The following is a 16,994-nucleotide window of genomic DNA, read 5'->3' as shown; positions in this document are numbered from 1 at the left end:
TAATTTTGATGGCAATGATAGATATAACAGGTCGTTCATTTTCAACTGGGATGTTGCCCTAAGAAAAACCACCATGAATCACAGCCTTTCACTTTTTCTCATCAGCCTCTTTTAGGCCAACATGTTCCAAAAGCAAGTGGTGATTCTGGATGCCCAACTTGACATCATAAAGGGGTGCTATTTTCAGAAAGTGCAGAATAACTAGCCTCTAAAAATCAGGCTTTGGAAAGTGTCTCTAGTTGGTCACCAAAATCACTATCGACTTTTAGAAATACTTGGCCTTAATCTTTAAACATGTCTGGTTGCCAAAGAGACTGGCCAAACTCTATTCTGATTTCAACCTGACCCACTGACATCAGTGGAAATATGAGGGATGCGAATCAGGCACAATACACACTTAACATTTCCTGTTCAGGTCTACACAACAACAGTGGTCCACCATTGTTTTAATACCAGTAGAGTTCACACAACATTAAGTTACCAAGTATTAGTTGCTAATAGGACACACTGTAATTGCCTAAATCCTTTTTACCAAGTATAAATGAGCAGTGGTGATCAAATTTTTATTTATCCACGTTCAAATAATTACAGAAAATGTCTATGACATCTCAACTTTAAGCTGACAAAGTTTAAGAACATGGGACACAGACAATGATGGCTATTCTGCCTGTATCTACCAAACACTCAGAAGCAAAGTGACACCTGGCGTAAGAGGATAGAACTCTCTTGACCACAATTGAGGTGTATCCACTGAAAGTTTACAGCAAAAATAGCAGGCTCTTGCAAATGTATCTTTTGACTTGGGTCTTTTTCATGACCCCAGTTCAGCAAAGCACATAAGCAAGTGCTTAAATCCATCACTATTCAGCAAAGCAGTTAAGCAGTGCTTAACTATAATGGTGCCATTGTGCTTATGTGGTTTGCTGCATTAGGGACCAAATGTGTAAATGTTAGTAACAAGTTTAAACAGCATCATCTTTATGAGTCCATATTTGTGATGTGATCTGGCATAAACTCGGATATAAACACTTTTTTAATAGTGCTAGTCTATCTGCCCTCTCTTAAATAGCAGGGGCCCTAATCCCCTCCAAATTAGGGAGTGACTCCCGTAAAGCCAATAGAGTTACACCAGTGTAAAAGGGGTACATGCAAGAGGAGAATCGGGCCTCAGATGCCTTTAACATGGCTGTTTATTCCAACTTAATCTCACCCTTGAATGAACTTCTTTCAAGTTTCAACTATTGAAAATAGCCACCGTCACTTCCGAGATTGTTGTAATTTAATTAAATAACCTTTCACACTGAGCAAACCCAAAAACAAAAAGGCTCATTAATCTTTCTAGTGATTAGAAACACCTCAAGAGCTTCAAACATTTACCTCTCCTTCTCAGCAGCTGAAATGGTTTTAGGAGGATCATGGTTCATACCTCACATTCCCTGGAGCCAGAGATGGTATATGTGCAGGGCCCAGATCCATTAACTGATACATCCATGGTCTCAGAGTTTGTCGGCTTGTAGTCCACGTAATACTCCTGTAAAGGGGAGTTCATTTGCCTTTCGGACTCTCTGGCCTTTTTCCTGCGCCTCTTCATGAGAGAGTGTTGCTGCAGTTGTTTCATGCTGGCTGGGTACCGCTTCCAAGACACGTAGATAACCAACAAAATCATAGCCACTGAAAGAAAGAGAGCGACACTCCCAGCAATGATTTTATGAAAGGAAACATGCTCATACTCTGGTTCTGCTCCAGGTGTTGGTAAGTCTGGAGAAGGAGTGGGCATCACAGAGGTCATTTGATTGTTTTCCAGTTTGGAAATGGTAGGTTTGGGGATAAAGAGAGGTCTCTGGGGAGTTTTAGGTGGCTGGTATGATCTTTCAGTGACCACAACCTGGATTTCGGCACAGATATTATATGTTTCCACAGCATCGCTCACCTTTTCGCCCTGGATTTGCTTAGGGCCCGCGCATATCATAGTGCTTTCTTTATTTCCCTTGAAATTCTTAAGCCAAGTAACAAGAGGGCAAATGCTTCGAGTACATTCCCACATATTTCCGGACAGAGTGATGGATATTAGCGAGATCCACGCATTGACAGTCTCCTGAGAGATGTTGGTGAGTTTGTTGGAATCCAAGTTCAGCTTTTGCAGGTTGGGCAGGCATTTGAAGGTCCCAGGTTCTATCCCAGTGATGTCATTCCCCGATAAATCCAAGTTGTGCAAGGAACTCCAAGTCCATGTTAGCCCTTGGTTAATAGACCGGATCCTATTCCATTGCAAATAAATAGAGCGGAGGTTGAAGAGGCGTGGAAAGTGGGCGAAGTTGATCTTCGAAAACTGATTGTGCTCCAAGTGGAGCTCTGTTAGCTTCAAGAGGCCAGCAAAAGCATTACGGGATAAACTCCGCAGACGGTTGTAGCCCAAATCCAGAAAATCGAGATTTCGGCAATCTTGAAAAACTCTGATTGGCACAGTTTTCAATGAGTTCGACCGCAAGTGCAAGATCAAGAGTTTGCGAAGGCCCTTAAATTGCTCAGATTGCAACACCTGTAACTTGTTGTAAGAAAGGTCCAGATTGCGGAGATTGGGGACCGGGTGAAATGTTTTGTTGTGCAGATGGGTAATTTTGTTGGAGCTCAGAATTAATTCCTTCAGCCGACGGATCCCCTGAAACGCATCCTCGTCTACGGAGCTGATGTAATTATGGTCAAGATAAAGCCATATGAGCTGATTCAGGCCTGCAAACTGATTTGATTTAAGCTTCTGGATGCTGTTGTACCGTAGCGATAAGCCTTGAGAACCTCCAGAAATATTCTGAGGGATATCTCTGAATGCATGTGATTCACAGTACACAATTTTGCCATCACATCTGCAGTTCTTGGGGCAAGCTCGCTGAGCCCCTGCGAGCATAAGAAACAGCACTGTAGGCAGTAGCACTAACACCACACTCATGCCTCTCAGCTGCTTAATTAAATGGAAACCTACAATATTAAAAAGAAGACACATGTCCATTGTAAAGCTATTAAAATAAATCATCATCAGATTACTAACGTCAATGGGGTTTCTGCTAAGGCATTAGTGGTATAGTTGATTTGAAGACAACCTGTTTGGCTCCTTTCTTGCAATGTTCCTTGTATAAATGTCGGGGGGGGGGGGGGGTTGAGTTCCTATTCTACCTTTCCTCACACCCCCACCACTCTTGTTATTCAATTACATTTGTGTGATTTATGACCCCTTCGGATGACTGGGAACCCATTTGCTAGTCACTTGTTCTCCTATACATCAGCACTCTTCGTAGCTGGTATAGCCTTATCATTAGAATTTGAGGATTTAGCAAAACACATATTTGTCAAGTCACTGTGCTGAATTCACTGTACTATTGGAAAAGGAAATGAGAGAGAGCTTCTGGTAGTTCAACAAGTAAAATGTTCCTTAATAAACCCAACTGCATGTAAATCTTTCATAGTCCAATCCCAAACAATTAATATACAATAAGAGCTATAGCAAACAGGCCAATATATAATAAAGTTTGTCCCCTGCCTTTAAAATGTGTCTTTATTGCATAATGGAACATTAGATGTAAGCATTACCGAACAGCATTCTGAATAATACTTCTGAGACTGCATTTCAGTGACTTCTCATTTCCATACATGCACATATAACACAAACATATATGTGTATCTATATCATATAATGTCTGTACTGGACCAAGATATCATGCTGATAGTTTCATTAACATTCATATGTCATGATAAAATTATCATGATTAAAATATATGTACATATTTATCCACGCATAGCTAACATCTATATATAAATAGATAACACTATATATGTGTAGATTGTATACACTGTATGTAAATATATATACACTTATGTTGGAATGTTGCCTTAAGAGCAGCAAAAACTATGAAGTTTAAAGAGTGAAACTTGAATCTGAATCCCCCTCCTCACTGCTGCTGATTTTAATCCTTTGCACTTCAGATGTCAGATTGGTTATTTGGTATTAATGCTGTTATGTGAGCACAGTCACATTTTCTACATTGTCTGAATAATCATGAGAAGAGGTCTCAGAAAATCCAACACACACACACACACACATAGGCGCGCACACTTTCTCAAAGACTGTAATAATTTTGGGACCACCAGCTCTCTCCAGAGTTGTAATCTTACTCACAATTAGGCTGCTTTCTTCCATCAGGAGAATTTATCTCCTCTATAAATAGTGGCTTTATTATTTGTGTGCACGTCTCTCTCTCTCTCTCTCTCTCTCTCACACACACACACACACACACACAGTGCTGCACTTATTTGCTTTTATGGTCCAATTTTAAACCAAGAGGCAATCAGAGCAAGAATTTTTAATCCAAAAAGCCCCTGACTATGTGTCTCTGCCTTTCACTTTAATGGCTAGGTTTTTAATTTAAATCCTGATCTTTCACTATTGCTTATGTGCCAACAGCAGCACAGAAATATGTTTGAGCTATTATAGACTGGAGAGTGAGGGTGGGGTGATAAACCTGTCACACTTGAAAAAATAAGACTGGCAAATGACTGCTGGAAATCTAGCAGCTACGTTAGGGATATCTTTTCAGATATTCAGTGAGCCGTTTCAAAACCACCTAAACAACAAAATCCATTACCCCTCCCCCCCACACACGCTCCTCACAAGCTGCAAAGTGTTAAACATCCTTCCTGACAGCCTGCGTAAGAGATCTACAGGCTTATTTAATATGAATATAAACCCAGAAGAAATCCTATGTGACTCTCTCATGGATATATATATATGTACATATCTATGTATGTAGAGGTGTGTGGGTGGGTTGTATAGATTGTGAATGTACTTTGCACAGTCCTTAACTCAGTGCATGCATTTAATTAATTACATATAAAAACACTGCAGGAGGAAAGAAGGGGGAAACATGATCTAAAAATATAATAGCAAGTACAGTGAGTCACCTGGCAAAGAAATGCACTGCTGCTGTTTAGATTGTTCTCCCTCTCATAACAGCTAATAATCTGACTGAAAAATATACTGTACAGTTACAACTGTGCTAAGAAGGATTCAACAAAAGTTCACTTACCCATCCTTTTGTCATCCACAAATGTATCCCCTTTTTCTTCCTCCAGCTGTTTTCTCCTCTCTGTCTCACTCTTGCTTTTGTGTTTTGTTTTGTTTTTTAAATTGGTCTCATTTCTTTAAACCATTGCAAGCTTCATGTCACAGCACAGCTGCCAGTCACATCACCACCATCCGGCGTGCATGCCAGTAACCCACACAAAGTTCCCTAGAGAGGACAAGCAAGAATTTTGGGGATGAGGGAAGGAAGGGATGAGGAAGGGGATGGGGGTGGGGAAGACAGGACCAGGGATGGGGGTACAGAGGAGACGGGGGGACCCTAAGCTCTCAGAGCCATTGTATAAGTCTTTAGAGAACCAACAGCATTAACTGGCAATCTGCATGTAAAAGCGATAGCACACCATGAAGGTAAGCCAACTTCTCTGGGAGGAAGAAGAAAATCTTCCCCGGTACCTAGCATCCCTTATTCTGCTGCCTTTTGCCATTCCCAGACACAGCAATCCATCTTCCAGCTCTCCAGTTCTTGAAGCAGACAGGCCTCCTGCGCTGTATAAGCCGAGCCCAATTTAAAAGCTATGCAGGATAGGTTTATCCATTTAGCTGGTCAGGTTTAAAGTGTTTTGTAGCTGGGCTGAGAGGCAGCTCTTGTCTAATTCAGAAGGCTTTCCAGCAAGTGATGATGCTCTAGAGCTTGTTGGTGATAATGTTCTAGTTTGCGATACACTGAGTGCCCTCCACTGGAGAAAACAGATCGCACATTAAAGGCATGAACAAGTGATCCTGTCATTGCTATGCAGACTTTCCCCTTTCAGAAAAGAAAATTAAAGACACAGATTGCTTCTCCCCTCCTCTCGCCCCCCACCTCATCTCCCTGCCTAGATTATTAAATGTTGATGCCATGGTTTTCTTGCAGTGACTGTAAAAGACTAAATAAAACACCTGTTTCCTGCATATTTAGCAAGCTGCATGCTCTAAAAAAAAATCCTTCTAACCTGAATCTTTTTCTTGTGCGAATTATAAATTGTTTTATTTTCTTTATTCAGCAAGGGAAGAGGTGGAGGGGGGGCGGGGAAGGGGAGGGGATACTTGCAGATTTAAAATGAAAGTTATTTTAAAGGGGCCAGGCAGGGGCTGTGAAATATACAAATCAATCATCCACATAAAGGGAATTTAATTAAAAGTGCCACATTACAATGTAAATATATTGAATTTTTTTCTTTCCTTAACTAGGTTAATTGCTTTTTGTCAGAAAAATATAAAGTTCACTATCCAGTGCAGGGATGGAGATGCATAGTTATTGATACTTTATCCCCCATCCCCATATCTTTTTCAGATTCAAAAGCAGTGTGGTGCAGCAGTCGCCTAGGGTGCTAGGATTTGGGGGCCACCATTTTCTTTGGCAGCGACCGCAGTGGCCAGATCTTCGGCCACCCCGGTCACCACCAGCACTTAGGCAGAGGGAGCTGGGGCAGGGCCGCCTGCAGCAAGTAAGGGGGAGGAGGGGTGGCACGCAGGGGAACTCCCCGCCCCAGCTCACCCCTGCCCTGCCTTGTCCCCGAGCATGCCGTGGCTGCTTCACTTTTCCCGCGTCCCAGGCTTGCGGGGCCAATCAGCATAGGTGCCGCAAGCCTGGGAGGTGGGAGAAGTGAAGCAGCGACACGTGCTCGGGGTGCTCGTGCTCGTGCATGGAGCAGGGGTGAGCTGGGGTGGGGGGGTGGGAAGCTGCCGCAAGGGGGGTGCCTCAGGGTGGAGGGGGGAGCTGCCGTGGGGTGCCTCAGAGCGGGGCCGCGGGGGGTGGGGGAATAGGGCACAAGGTGGATGTTTCGCCTAGGCCGCGAAACATCCTTGTACCGGCCCTGTTCCTAAAGTGTTACTCCCTGCCTGGGAGTCCTAGCCTTGCTCCTGGGATCCACCCTCCAGCACCAACCCTCTTGTTTTGGGTTCTTTGGCTCAGGAAGGTCAGCAGGCTGGCCATCCTCTGGCCTCCTAGCCCCCAGATCTTCCCAACCTCCTGGCACTGGCTCTCGAGCTGAGGCAGGTCAGCAGCCTAGCCCTCCACTGGCTTCCTCATAATTCCTCTTTCTTCCTGCTCTCTGCAGCTTTCCCCAGAGACCTCCTCCAATCTCCTGCATCTCTCATCTGCCAATCTCCTGGACTGACCCACTCTGTCATCAGGCTCTCCTCCTTCTCAGGTCCCCCAAGTGCCTTCACTTAAGCCTAACTGGAGGTCAACTGAACAATCGCAGATGTGCTGGCCTCTACCCTCTTAAGGACCAACGTCACCCTGTAACAGACAGACAATCTCGTGCTATGGGCCAGATTTTCAAAGGCGCTCAGCTCCCATTTAGAAACCCCTGTAAAACCCAGATTATCACAAGTGCCCAGCACCCGGTATCCCCCGTTGTGACCACTTTCAGACAGATTTTCAAAAGAGCTTATTACCTAACCTGCATACCTTTCTGAAAAATCTGGCCACTTATATATGAACTTGAATGGGGAGCAAGCTCTTTGATAGAAATCTGTCCTCAGTTGTAGAAGCTGAAGTCTTCTCAAAATACTGGCCTATGTGTCTGTACAGCACCTAGCACAATGGAGCCCTGATCTTCCCTGGAGACTCTGGATGCTGCTATTAGCAATTCCACTACTATTAACAATAATAAAATTCAGGTATCATTCAAACCCCTAGCTCTTTATTCCAGTTTGACTACAGGCTCCAATGGCAATTTTGCCTGAGTAAAAACTGAGGCTCCGATCCTGCAATCAACTCCAGATGAAGTCAAGGGGCTGCCCCCCTCCTACTATCCTCTCCCCCACTTCACACAGAGTCAAGTGCACGATCTAGGCCTGATTAAAGATATCAAGATTTGGCCCTCAGTAACTAGGGATGGGGAAACAGCTCCAGTAAGGACTAGAGATGGGCTCAAATAAGTTTCTGATCCAGGTCCAACTTCTCAAAGTTCAGGGGAGTTTTGATCCAGGTTTTAGTTCTGGCCTGGAATAAAGGATATGAGGCGATTTACAAATCTCCTTTCAGGCTCTGACCTTAGATGAATCTGCATTAGCAAATGTTACCATGTTTGATTTCTAACAATCAAGTAAGCTAATCTGATGCTGGGACCCACCCTACTGGATTCATGGTTTAGCTGTAAGAGGTGACATGATGCTAAAGACAATTTGTCCATGTCTACACACACAACAAGGTCATGGTCCGCATCGTGTTAGCAAACTTGATTGTTAAAGGTAATTTTTAAGCATGATAAAAATGTCTAATATAGACAAGGCCAAAGTCTCGGGCCCTGGGGCTGGGTAGAGACAATTCTCTAAGAAAAACCTATCGAACACTTTGCCAAAAACTCAATCTATTTTGGGGGGGGGGAGGAGGAGAGGGGAATAGAGGGAGAAATCTAAAATACCTACAAAACTTTCCCCATAGTTTTCTTTTTCCTTGATGTCTGTATTTCTCACTTTTATATGAGACCAGAAGCCCAACTGCCAGAAGCTGTCCCACATTCTATACCGCAGTAGAGGTGGTTGGAAAATGTTTTTTTGTTTTCCGCTGAAAACTTCCACAAAAATGAAAATAATTTTGTTTCCGTTTTAGATTTCCTTTGAAAAAACCCCACTTGAAAACTTTGGGAATTCAGCCAAAACCAAAACAGTTTTCAGTTGCAAACAAAATGTTTTTGGCCTGCACTAAAATGTTTCAGTTCTCCGCCCCTCTCCCCCGCCAAAAAATCAAATCCAAAAATGTCAAGGAAAGCTGACACTTCCCATAACAATTTTAATTGTGTCAAAACCCCAATTTTTGACCAGACCTAAAAGCTAGCCCAAAAGGAAGCAAGTTGTATGAAAAAGTTGAAAATGCCTGTTTTTAGTCCCATTCTATGTGTTCCCATTCTCTACCCAAGAAATAGAAAGTTTACACAAAGTTTCAGGGACTCAGCTGATCCCAATCCAAATGGCAAGATTTCTTGCCTGCTGCTATCAGAAATCTGCAGAAATTATCAATACTAATAAGCAATGAGCCTGTTTACACTGAGATCTACTCTTTATCATCCAGACTGATGACTCTGTATTTGTTTAGTTAAGCTTTTGATCAATATAATAGCTGTGATTAGGGTTTTTTGTCATTCTGTCAGGGCGCATGGAGGTTTGGCCTTGAGCCTTTAAACTTAATGGTTTGTATCTCATTTCATAAAGAAATGATAATAATAAATAGAGAATAAACAATATGTTGCACTTACATGGCACATTACATCTTCAAAGTGCTGTACAGACACTAATAACCCTTACAACATGCCTATGAGGGGAGGGAAATTTCATCACAAATCTATGGCCACCAACACCACCACACCTATCACTATGCTGCAACTTTCAGCAACTTGGAACTTCGCAGTGACATCAAGGATAAAACTAGGACTGGACAGGAAAACGGTTTTCCTGTCCCACAAGAATTTTTGAGATTTCTGAATACATTTGCCATCATTAATTGAAACAAAAAGCTAAAATCTAAATTTTTTTTGCAAACTAACGAACTGAAAAACAATTCCATTTGGGTTGATTGAAACGTTTCATTTAGCTTTTGACCTTTTGGTATGTTTTTAATTTCTTTTTTGCATAAATTAAGTTATATTTCAAAACAAAAAGTCATTCTGGACCAGAAAGAGAACTTTTCCTTTAGAAAATGTTGAAACAGCACAATTTGACAATTTCAAAGCCTTTCCCCCTTGTGCCAACACTTTTTCGAGTCAGTCAAAAAAAACCCCAAAAACCAGTTTGGGCAAAAAATTCCTGACTTCTTCTAGGTACACCTCCAATCACACTGCCCCAAAAGTGTCAACTCACACTCTTTGATTATGTCTACACTTAAACCACTACAGAAGCACCACAGTGCTTCAGTGTAGACATGCCCTGAAGTGGATTTTTCACATCTCTGAGCAACATAGTTGGGTCAACCTTATTTTTTAGTGCAGACCAGGACTAAGGCTATGTCTACACTACCGCGCTAAGTCGACCTATGCTACGCAACTCCAGCTACGTGAATAATGTAGCTGGAGTCAACATACCTTAGGTCAAGTTACCACGGGCTCTACACCACAGGGGATCGATGGGAGAAACTTTCCCATTTACTTACCTTACTCTTCTCGTTGCAGGAAGAGTACAGGGATCGAATGGAGAGAGATCTGCTGTCAATTTGGTGGGTCATCACTAGACCCGCTGTAGATCGATCTCAGAGCGTCGATCCCAGCTGTAGTATAGACATAGCCTTAGTCAGAACCTTCTGATCTGACTATTGTGAGCTCTTCTTCTCTGGCACTCTTACCATCCCTGCCCTGTCCATTCAGAACACAGCTGATGAACACATGATCTCTGCTCATCTTTCTGATCATGTCATCTCCACACACCTCCATATTCCTCAACTGTCTTTTTCTTTTACTCAGTCAGCTTCAACCCCTTCACCATTCTGTCCTTCCCTGCTGGGCTTTTATGCAGCCTGATGAAAATAATAGGGGCCTTGGAATTCTCAAAGAGGGAAGGGACTCCCACTGAGATAGCAAGAGACATGAGAGTGACAAAGTGGGTAAGGTAATATTTCTTATTGGACCAGTGAAATAGGCAAGCTTTCGAGCTACACAGAGCATTTTTGAAGACGGTCCATCTTGTGACTCTCATATCTTGGGACCAACACAGCTACAACAACATTATGAATAGGAAAAGATAAATCAGCCTGCGGAGTATCTGGGCCTTCTATCTCTTCGTGGCCTCCTTTACAAAAGACAGAACATTTACACAGGATTGCACCCAGTGTTCAAAATTCACAAGTCAGGCCACAAAATAAATAAATAAATAAATAAATAAATAAATAAATAGCATGAGGCTGGTTTCAGAATCACCAGAATGAAAAGACAAATAATACATTTTCGGTTCTTTGTATTTGCCTTCTGGTTCTGAGCCTTTGAGGTTCACTTGAGTCAACTCTCCAAGCTTTTTTCCACACCCACAAAGCTACAAATTTTTTTTTTTAAATAATAATAAAGCTGAGATTGCCACATAGACACCACCAGCTGAGGCTCTAAGGAAAATACAAAGGGCGAAATCATGATCATTTAATGGAAAAATTCTCATTGACTTCAGTGAGGCCAGGATTTCACCCCAAATATGTTCAGACTCCAAATTAAATCTTGAGTTCTGGCAACATTGTTTATATTTGGCAAAATGCATGGAATTCAGATTTTAAAAATACCTGGACAAGGGAGAAACAGTTGGTTGGAAAACTGTCTGCATCAAAATGGTTTGGATTTTTTTGTTCTGATTTTTGGAAATTCAAAACATTTCAAATACCTCCATCAGGTGAGGTTTTTCTAAAGGACTTAAGCACAGTTGGGCATCCAATTTCCAGAGACATAGGAGTTGGAAAGCTCACTCTCTTCCATGCTTTTGAAAATCCCAACCATGTATTGGTTGACCAGTGGAGGGGAAAAAAAATCACAGAAAACTTTGCGGAGTTCTTCCCTGTTCATTTTCATATCTCATCAAAATTCAAAATTCAAAAAAATTCAACCAGCTCAAATAAATATCCAGATTACCTGGCTGTATACCAGTCTTTACATTCACATAAGTAATTTAATGTGCAGAAACAGAACATATATAGCCTAATTGTGAAGGCCTTGGCCAGATCCTTGTCTGATTCATTTAATAGATTTTAAGCCCGTAAAGGGTCATGACGATCCTCTTCTCTGACCTCATGCATTACAGATGCCAAAGCACCTCACCCAGAAATCTCTGTACTGAGCCCATAACTTCCATTTGAGTTATTGGGTGTCTTTAAGAAAGACATCCAGTCTTGATTTAAAGATGGCAAATGATGGCGAATCCACCACATCCTTAGGTAAATTGTTCCAATGGTTCATTTCCTTCAGTGTTTAAAAGCTTGAGAGTCAGAGCTCTGGCTAAGAGGACTTCGGAAGCTAGTGTTTATTCTTTCAGCCCACATATTCAAACAAATACTATTTCATCTATTTTCCAAGTGCATGGGTGGAATTCACTTGTCTCCATCATGAGCCACCATTACCCCATCCATTCACTACACTTCTTAATGAGCAGTTATTTACGACCGTCATGTGCACCATGCACCCTATTTCTATAATAGAATGCCCTCGAACACCAAATATTACCACGCTTCAGACTTTGGAAAAGTTTGTTTTAGATTAGAACTTTGTGGCTCAAGCCCATGAGTAGATATTTTCATGGTGTGGTATAATCTGAATAACTCAGAAATGACCACACACACAGGTATGACCTAAGCACCTAATCCTGCTTGATTCAAGTCAATAGGAGCTATGCCATTGTCTTCAAGGGGCACAGGATCAGAGTCACACACACACACACACATTTCACATGACTGCTTTATTGTCTGGAGTTAGTGTAACCCACCGGTGAGGGTGAGTTACAGCTCCCCCCACAATATGCCCATTCAGAGGATTTGAATCTGATACAGCCCCCAGCTACTGAGTCTTGGCTCTTTAGCTCATGTAGCAGCTTGTGCTTGTGTAACCTACACACCTCCTGGGTGTGGTGTTGTGTCCCATTTAGTGGTACCGAGACCACTTAGAGAGAGATTAATGAGTCTGCTCTACAGCCTTAGCTAACAGGCAGCTGGCTTTTAGCTCATACAGTAGAAGCTCATGCACTAAGCTCCAGAGAGGTCCCAGGTTCACTCCTGCCCACCAACAAGCTGGTCTGTTGGTGTTACACTTATATCTCTGGAGGTCTCTAGTTCAGTCCCACATGTGCTGGATAAGATGGCGGTCATCATACTAGTACCAGCCAGGTGTGGCATGGAGGAAGCTGTCTTAAAATTGAAGTTTGGATTAGGAGAGGAATGCAACACTTAAGCCTGTAGTGCCTGAATGCTCCACCTTTGGTCAAACCACTAAGGAAGGGCATTGTTTCTAGTTGCTTCTGAGCCTATTTCAAACCAAAACTTTCACTGTTATGTCACATTCACCAATATTCATTTGTATTATTATTTCAATTTTTATTTGCAGCTTTTAATTTAAACTTTGCTTATCTATTTAGGCAGTTGCTTTTTATTTATAAATTCATTTGATTAATTATAAATGCCTAACCTCAGCTCTGCCTGCTTTTAACACAAAACTGAAGAAGCCCAAGTGTAGCTACAAAAATATAGTCCATCATGACACAACTCTAGCAGCCTATCCTTACCCCTTAACCAAATTTCACCACACACACACACACTTTTCCATCCTCACATCAACCCCTGAGCACAAACGGTCTGATCCAGAAGTCAGTGATATCCATGGAAATACTCCCACTGACTTCAGATCAGGCTGTAAAAGCATGTGACTATAGCTCGTCTTAGAAACATGCCATAAGGGTCAGCAGATTCAGACATTATGAACCACTGGGTGATACAATTGCTCTGACACCCTGTTGACCTTTTGTTGGGTGCCATCCTTATTGGCCATATCTTCAATGGGAAAACAAGTCATAATAAAAATATATTAAATGACACATTACAAATAAAACAAATGTTAAAAATATTAGCACCTAGTGTAGACAGCAACAGGTGGTCACGCTGAAAACATAAACAGCTTTTCCTTGGGTTAACCATGACCAGCTAACATTACTCTCCTTGTCCACACTAAGGGCATAATTGTATTTTAAAATTGTGTTAGTTAAAACATTTCAGCCAGCACATTTGCTAGTATGCCACATTTTTCCAGTGTATAAAAAGCTGCAATGAGCAGTTCTTGGATTTCTCTGTAGTTTAGTATCTACCGTCTGAGAACACCGAACTAAAGACTCATTTTGGAACTATGATTTTCTCTTTTATAAAAAGGTTTTTCAGACCGCCTCTCCCTCCTTCTCTGGATATTGAATAAGTTTGTTTGATGGCATCTGTGCCCCAGAAGCTAGACAAGGTCTTTTTCTTTTATTAATATTTCTGTATATTCCTCTCCACCTCAAGGGCAGTGAAAAATACTGCCTAGGTACAAACAAAAATATATGGTCATGCTTCTGAAGGTCTGACTGTATCCAAAATGTAACAGGATACTGTCGGCTGGGGCAGTATGAAAGTGAGAGAGAGCACGCGCGAGAGAGCTTAACTGAACCCTTGGAACCAGATTTTCAAAAGTGCTCAGGCCTCAGGGTCTTGTTTTCAAACATTCAGATGCCCCCCACTTGGGGGTGTATTTTCAAAAGGGCTAATCAACCATTTAGACATCAAATGAGTGGCAACATTTTCCGACCATCTGGGTTCTGAGCATGTTTCACAATCTGGACGTTACTTAGATGCCTCAATGGAACTGAACTCTTCTGAAATTCCAGTCCTTATGGTGGACACAGCTGGGAAGAGTAAGGTGGGAAATGGTTTTCTCAACCCTTGAATATTTTCAAAAGTCCATTTTTCCCCCATCGCCAATTAGGAAGAAAAATCAAAATCTCAAAAATATCCACAAACCAAAAAAAGATTTTTTGGTTTGGGTCAAATTATTTTGATTTCAACCTCCCAGTCTAACTAGCTTAAAATTTTGAATCAAAAAGTTACTTCAAATCAGAAAAAAATGAATTATTCATTTTAAAAAGTCAAAATTAAATGTTTTCACAATTTTGAACTCCCCCCCCCCGACCTTTTTGTGTCAGGAAATCTATCAAATCTGAACCTGTTTCGGTTTAGATGAACCAGTATTTTTAGACACACAAAACATTCAATTAAAAAAAAAACAAAAAAAACTTGACCACTTGAAAATATGACCCTCAATGTCTCCTCTATCTTTCTGATTGAAAACTATATAATGGGGGATGAAGAGGCACTTTTTCTTTAGTGAATCAAGAGAGGGGAAATTAACCAACTCACCCTCCCCCCCAACAATATCAATTTGATTATGAGTCAATGCCGCCTTCTTGGAATACACCCACAGCTTCTAAAAATACTGTATTGCTTGAAAGAATATCCTCAAAATATACCCAAGATACAAAGCCTCTTTTTCAGTTGCATTTGCCAGAACTCTCTGGAATCTCGTTATAAGTACCTCAATTTCTCACTATTTCTCTTCCTAACACATGGAAATCCAAGTTCTTCAGACACTGCATCACCTTCATGCATTTAGTTTGTGCCACTAGAACTCATCTGAGTCAAATCTAAGAGACAATCATGTGAACCCAGTTCAGATAATCTGAATCAGTTTATCAGCCCTTTGGGCTAGAGACTTTATATCTGCTGTGGTGGTGCTGAAAAAATGCACATTCATCATTTAGAAAGGAAGGTCTAAAGGCACCCATCAGCCTTTAGTTAACTATGAATCAGCACCAGAGATGGTCATTTTTTTGCCTAACACAAGTTTTTCATTGACAGATTTTTTTTAGAACAAATTTTTTTCACCAAAAATAAAAAGCTTTGGACAAAAATATTCAGGTGTTTGTAAAACACCCTATACACACACAAAAACAAACCATGATTTATTTCCAGTTTTCAAAGGAAAACATTTTGTTAGCCAAAAAACAAATTTCAATTTGGAGGTTTCATTTTTTCAACAAAACCCCAAAATTTTCACAGAAAATGTTTGACAAAAATGAAAAATCTGGTTTTGTTTGTTTCTTTTCCTGTAAAAATTATTAAACAAAAACATTTGCCAACCTGCTCTACTGAGCTCCTGTTGCATTCTTGCCTTTGTGGGTATCAGACATCACAGTGCAAAGCAGGTCTGCTAAACCCAGGGTTGTGAGTTCAATCCTTGAGGGAGCCATTTAGGGAACTGGGGTAAAAATCTGCCTGGGGATTGGTCCTGCTTTGAGCAGGGGGTTGGACTAGATGACCCCCTGAGGTCCCTTCCAACCCTGATATTCTATGATATAAAGTTCTGACTTGAACAGAAGTCACTGTGAAACTGAACCATTGTTACCCATTATATATATTCCTTCTTAAAGCATTACAATGCTATTAAGAATACAGAAGGGGCTAAAAGAATGGATGTCCCTTCAAATAACCACCTCTGCTTCTTTCCTCCATTTAGATACTGCAGCCAAAATTTTAAGTAGGCACTTGCCTGATTTTAAAATGGCTCTCTTTGACCTGTGGACGGAGGAGCCTAGCTTCAGGCTCCGATTTGAAAAAAGAAAAGAAAAGAAAACTTGGCCAGGATTTAGAATGTGCCCATCAATTGATATTTAGGCATCAGACTTATTTTTAGACTGATACTCATCTTGTTTATGAGGTGATCTGGGCTCTATTCCCTACTCCTTCCCACTCCTTTCCCCTGTAAAATATCTGAGGAATGTCATCCACTCAGAAGTGTCAACCCGGAGAGTGTCGCTGGCTTGAGATTGACTTGATGAAGTCAGCAGAAATGTGAGATGGATGGGTTTGGAAAACTGCAACCCACATAAGTACAGATGCTTCTGATGCCTCTCTAAAAACTTCAGCCAATCAGGTAAACCCAAACTATGCCTGGAAACAGGCAGCTCAAATATTCAGAAGCCCACGGAATTACGCTGAAACCTGCACAAGAAACCACTCTTGTTAAATTAGCTCCAGTCTCCTAAAACTATTCCAAAGTATCAAATTCTGAAGTATCTATGTTAGACCACCTCTGTCAGGCAGCTGTTTTTTGGCTATCACTTGAGTGGGTATATAAGACAGGTTTCACGGTAGCTGCAAAAAAATTAAAACAGCCTGGATTTAAATGAATGAATTCCTCCACAGGGTCATTTGGGCACATGTTATGTACCAGGGTATATTTTTCTTTGGCTAAATCCTGAGGCTTCGTCTAACAAATAGATAACACTGGTCTACAATTTTTGAGAAGTCGTCTGCTTCAGAGATAAAATGTGCTATTTATTATGTATTTTGATGTGCTGAATTCAAATATGACAATTAAAACAACTGATTGGCTACTGT

The 16,994-nt window shown here is 41.3% G+C and overlaps 1 protein-coding gene across 28 annotated transcripts in view; it reads right to left on the bottom strand.

Moving 5' to 3' along the window:
• Positions 1 to 16,994, bottom strand: part of LRRTM4 (leucine rich repeat transmembrane neuronal 4) — a 726,983-nt gene that overhangs the window by 404,805 nt on the left and 305,184 nt on the right. For 19 of the 28 annotated variants that reach the window (XM_039527427.1, XM_039527426.1, XM_039527425.1 and 16 more), the window contains 3 exons: positions 5,525 to 5,808; positions 5,076 to 5,279; positions 1,427 to 2,973 (listed from right to left, as the gene is read on the bottom strand). In XM_039527427.1, the coding sequence (XP_039383361.1) occupies positions 1,427 to 2,973; positions 5,076 to 5,079 (1,551 nt within the window). In that variant the 5' untranslated portion in view covers positions 5,080 to 5,279; positions 5,525 to 5,808. Of the gene's footprint in view, positions 1 to 1,377; positions 2,974 to 5,075; positions 5,280 to 5,524; positions 5,809 to 16,994 lie in introns of all 28 variants that reach the window. The other 9 variants (XM_039527439.1, XM_039527440.1, XM_039527423.1 and 6 more) reach the window with 2 other exon arrangements.

Source organism: Mauremys reevesii, linkage group 2 (genome assembly GCF_016161935.1).
Source record: "Mauremys reevesii isolate NIE-2019 linkage group 2, ASM1616193v1, whole genome shotgun sequence".
In the NCBI taxonomy this organism is placed as follows: domain Eukaryota; kingdom Metazoa; phylum Chordata; order Testudines; family Geoemydidae; genus Mauremys; species Mauremys reevesii.
This window is presented reverse-complemented; position numbering and strand designations above follow the sequence as displayed.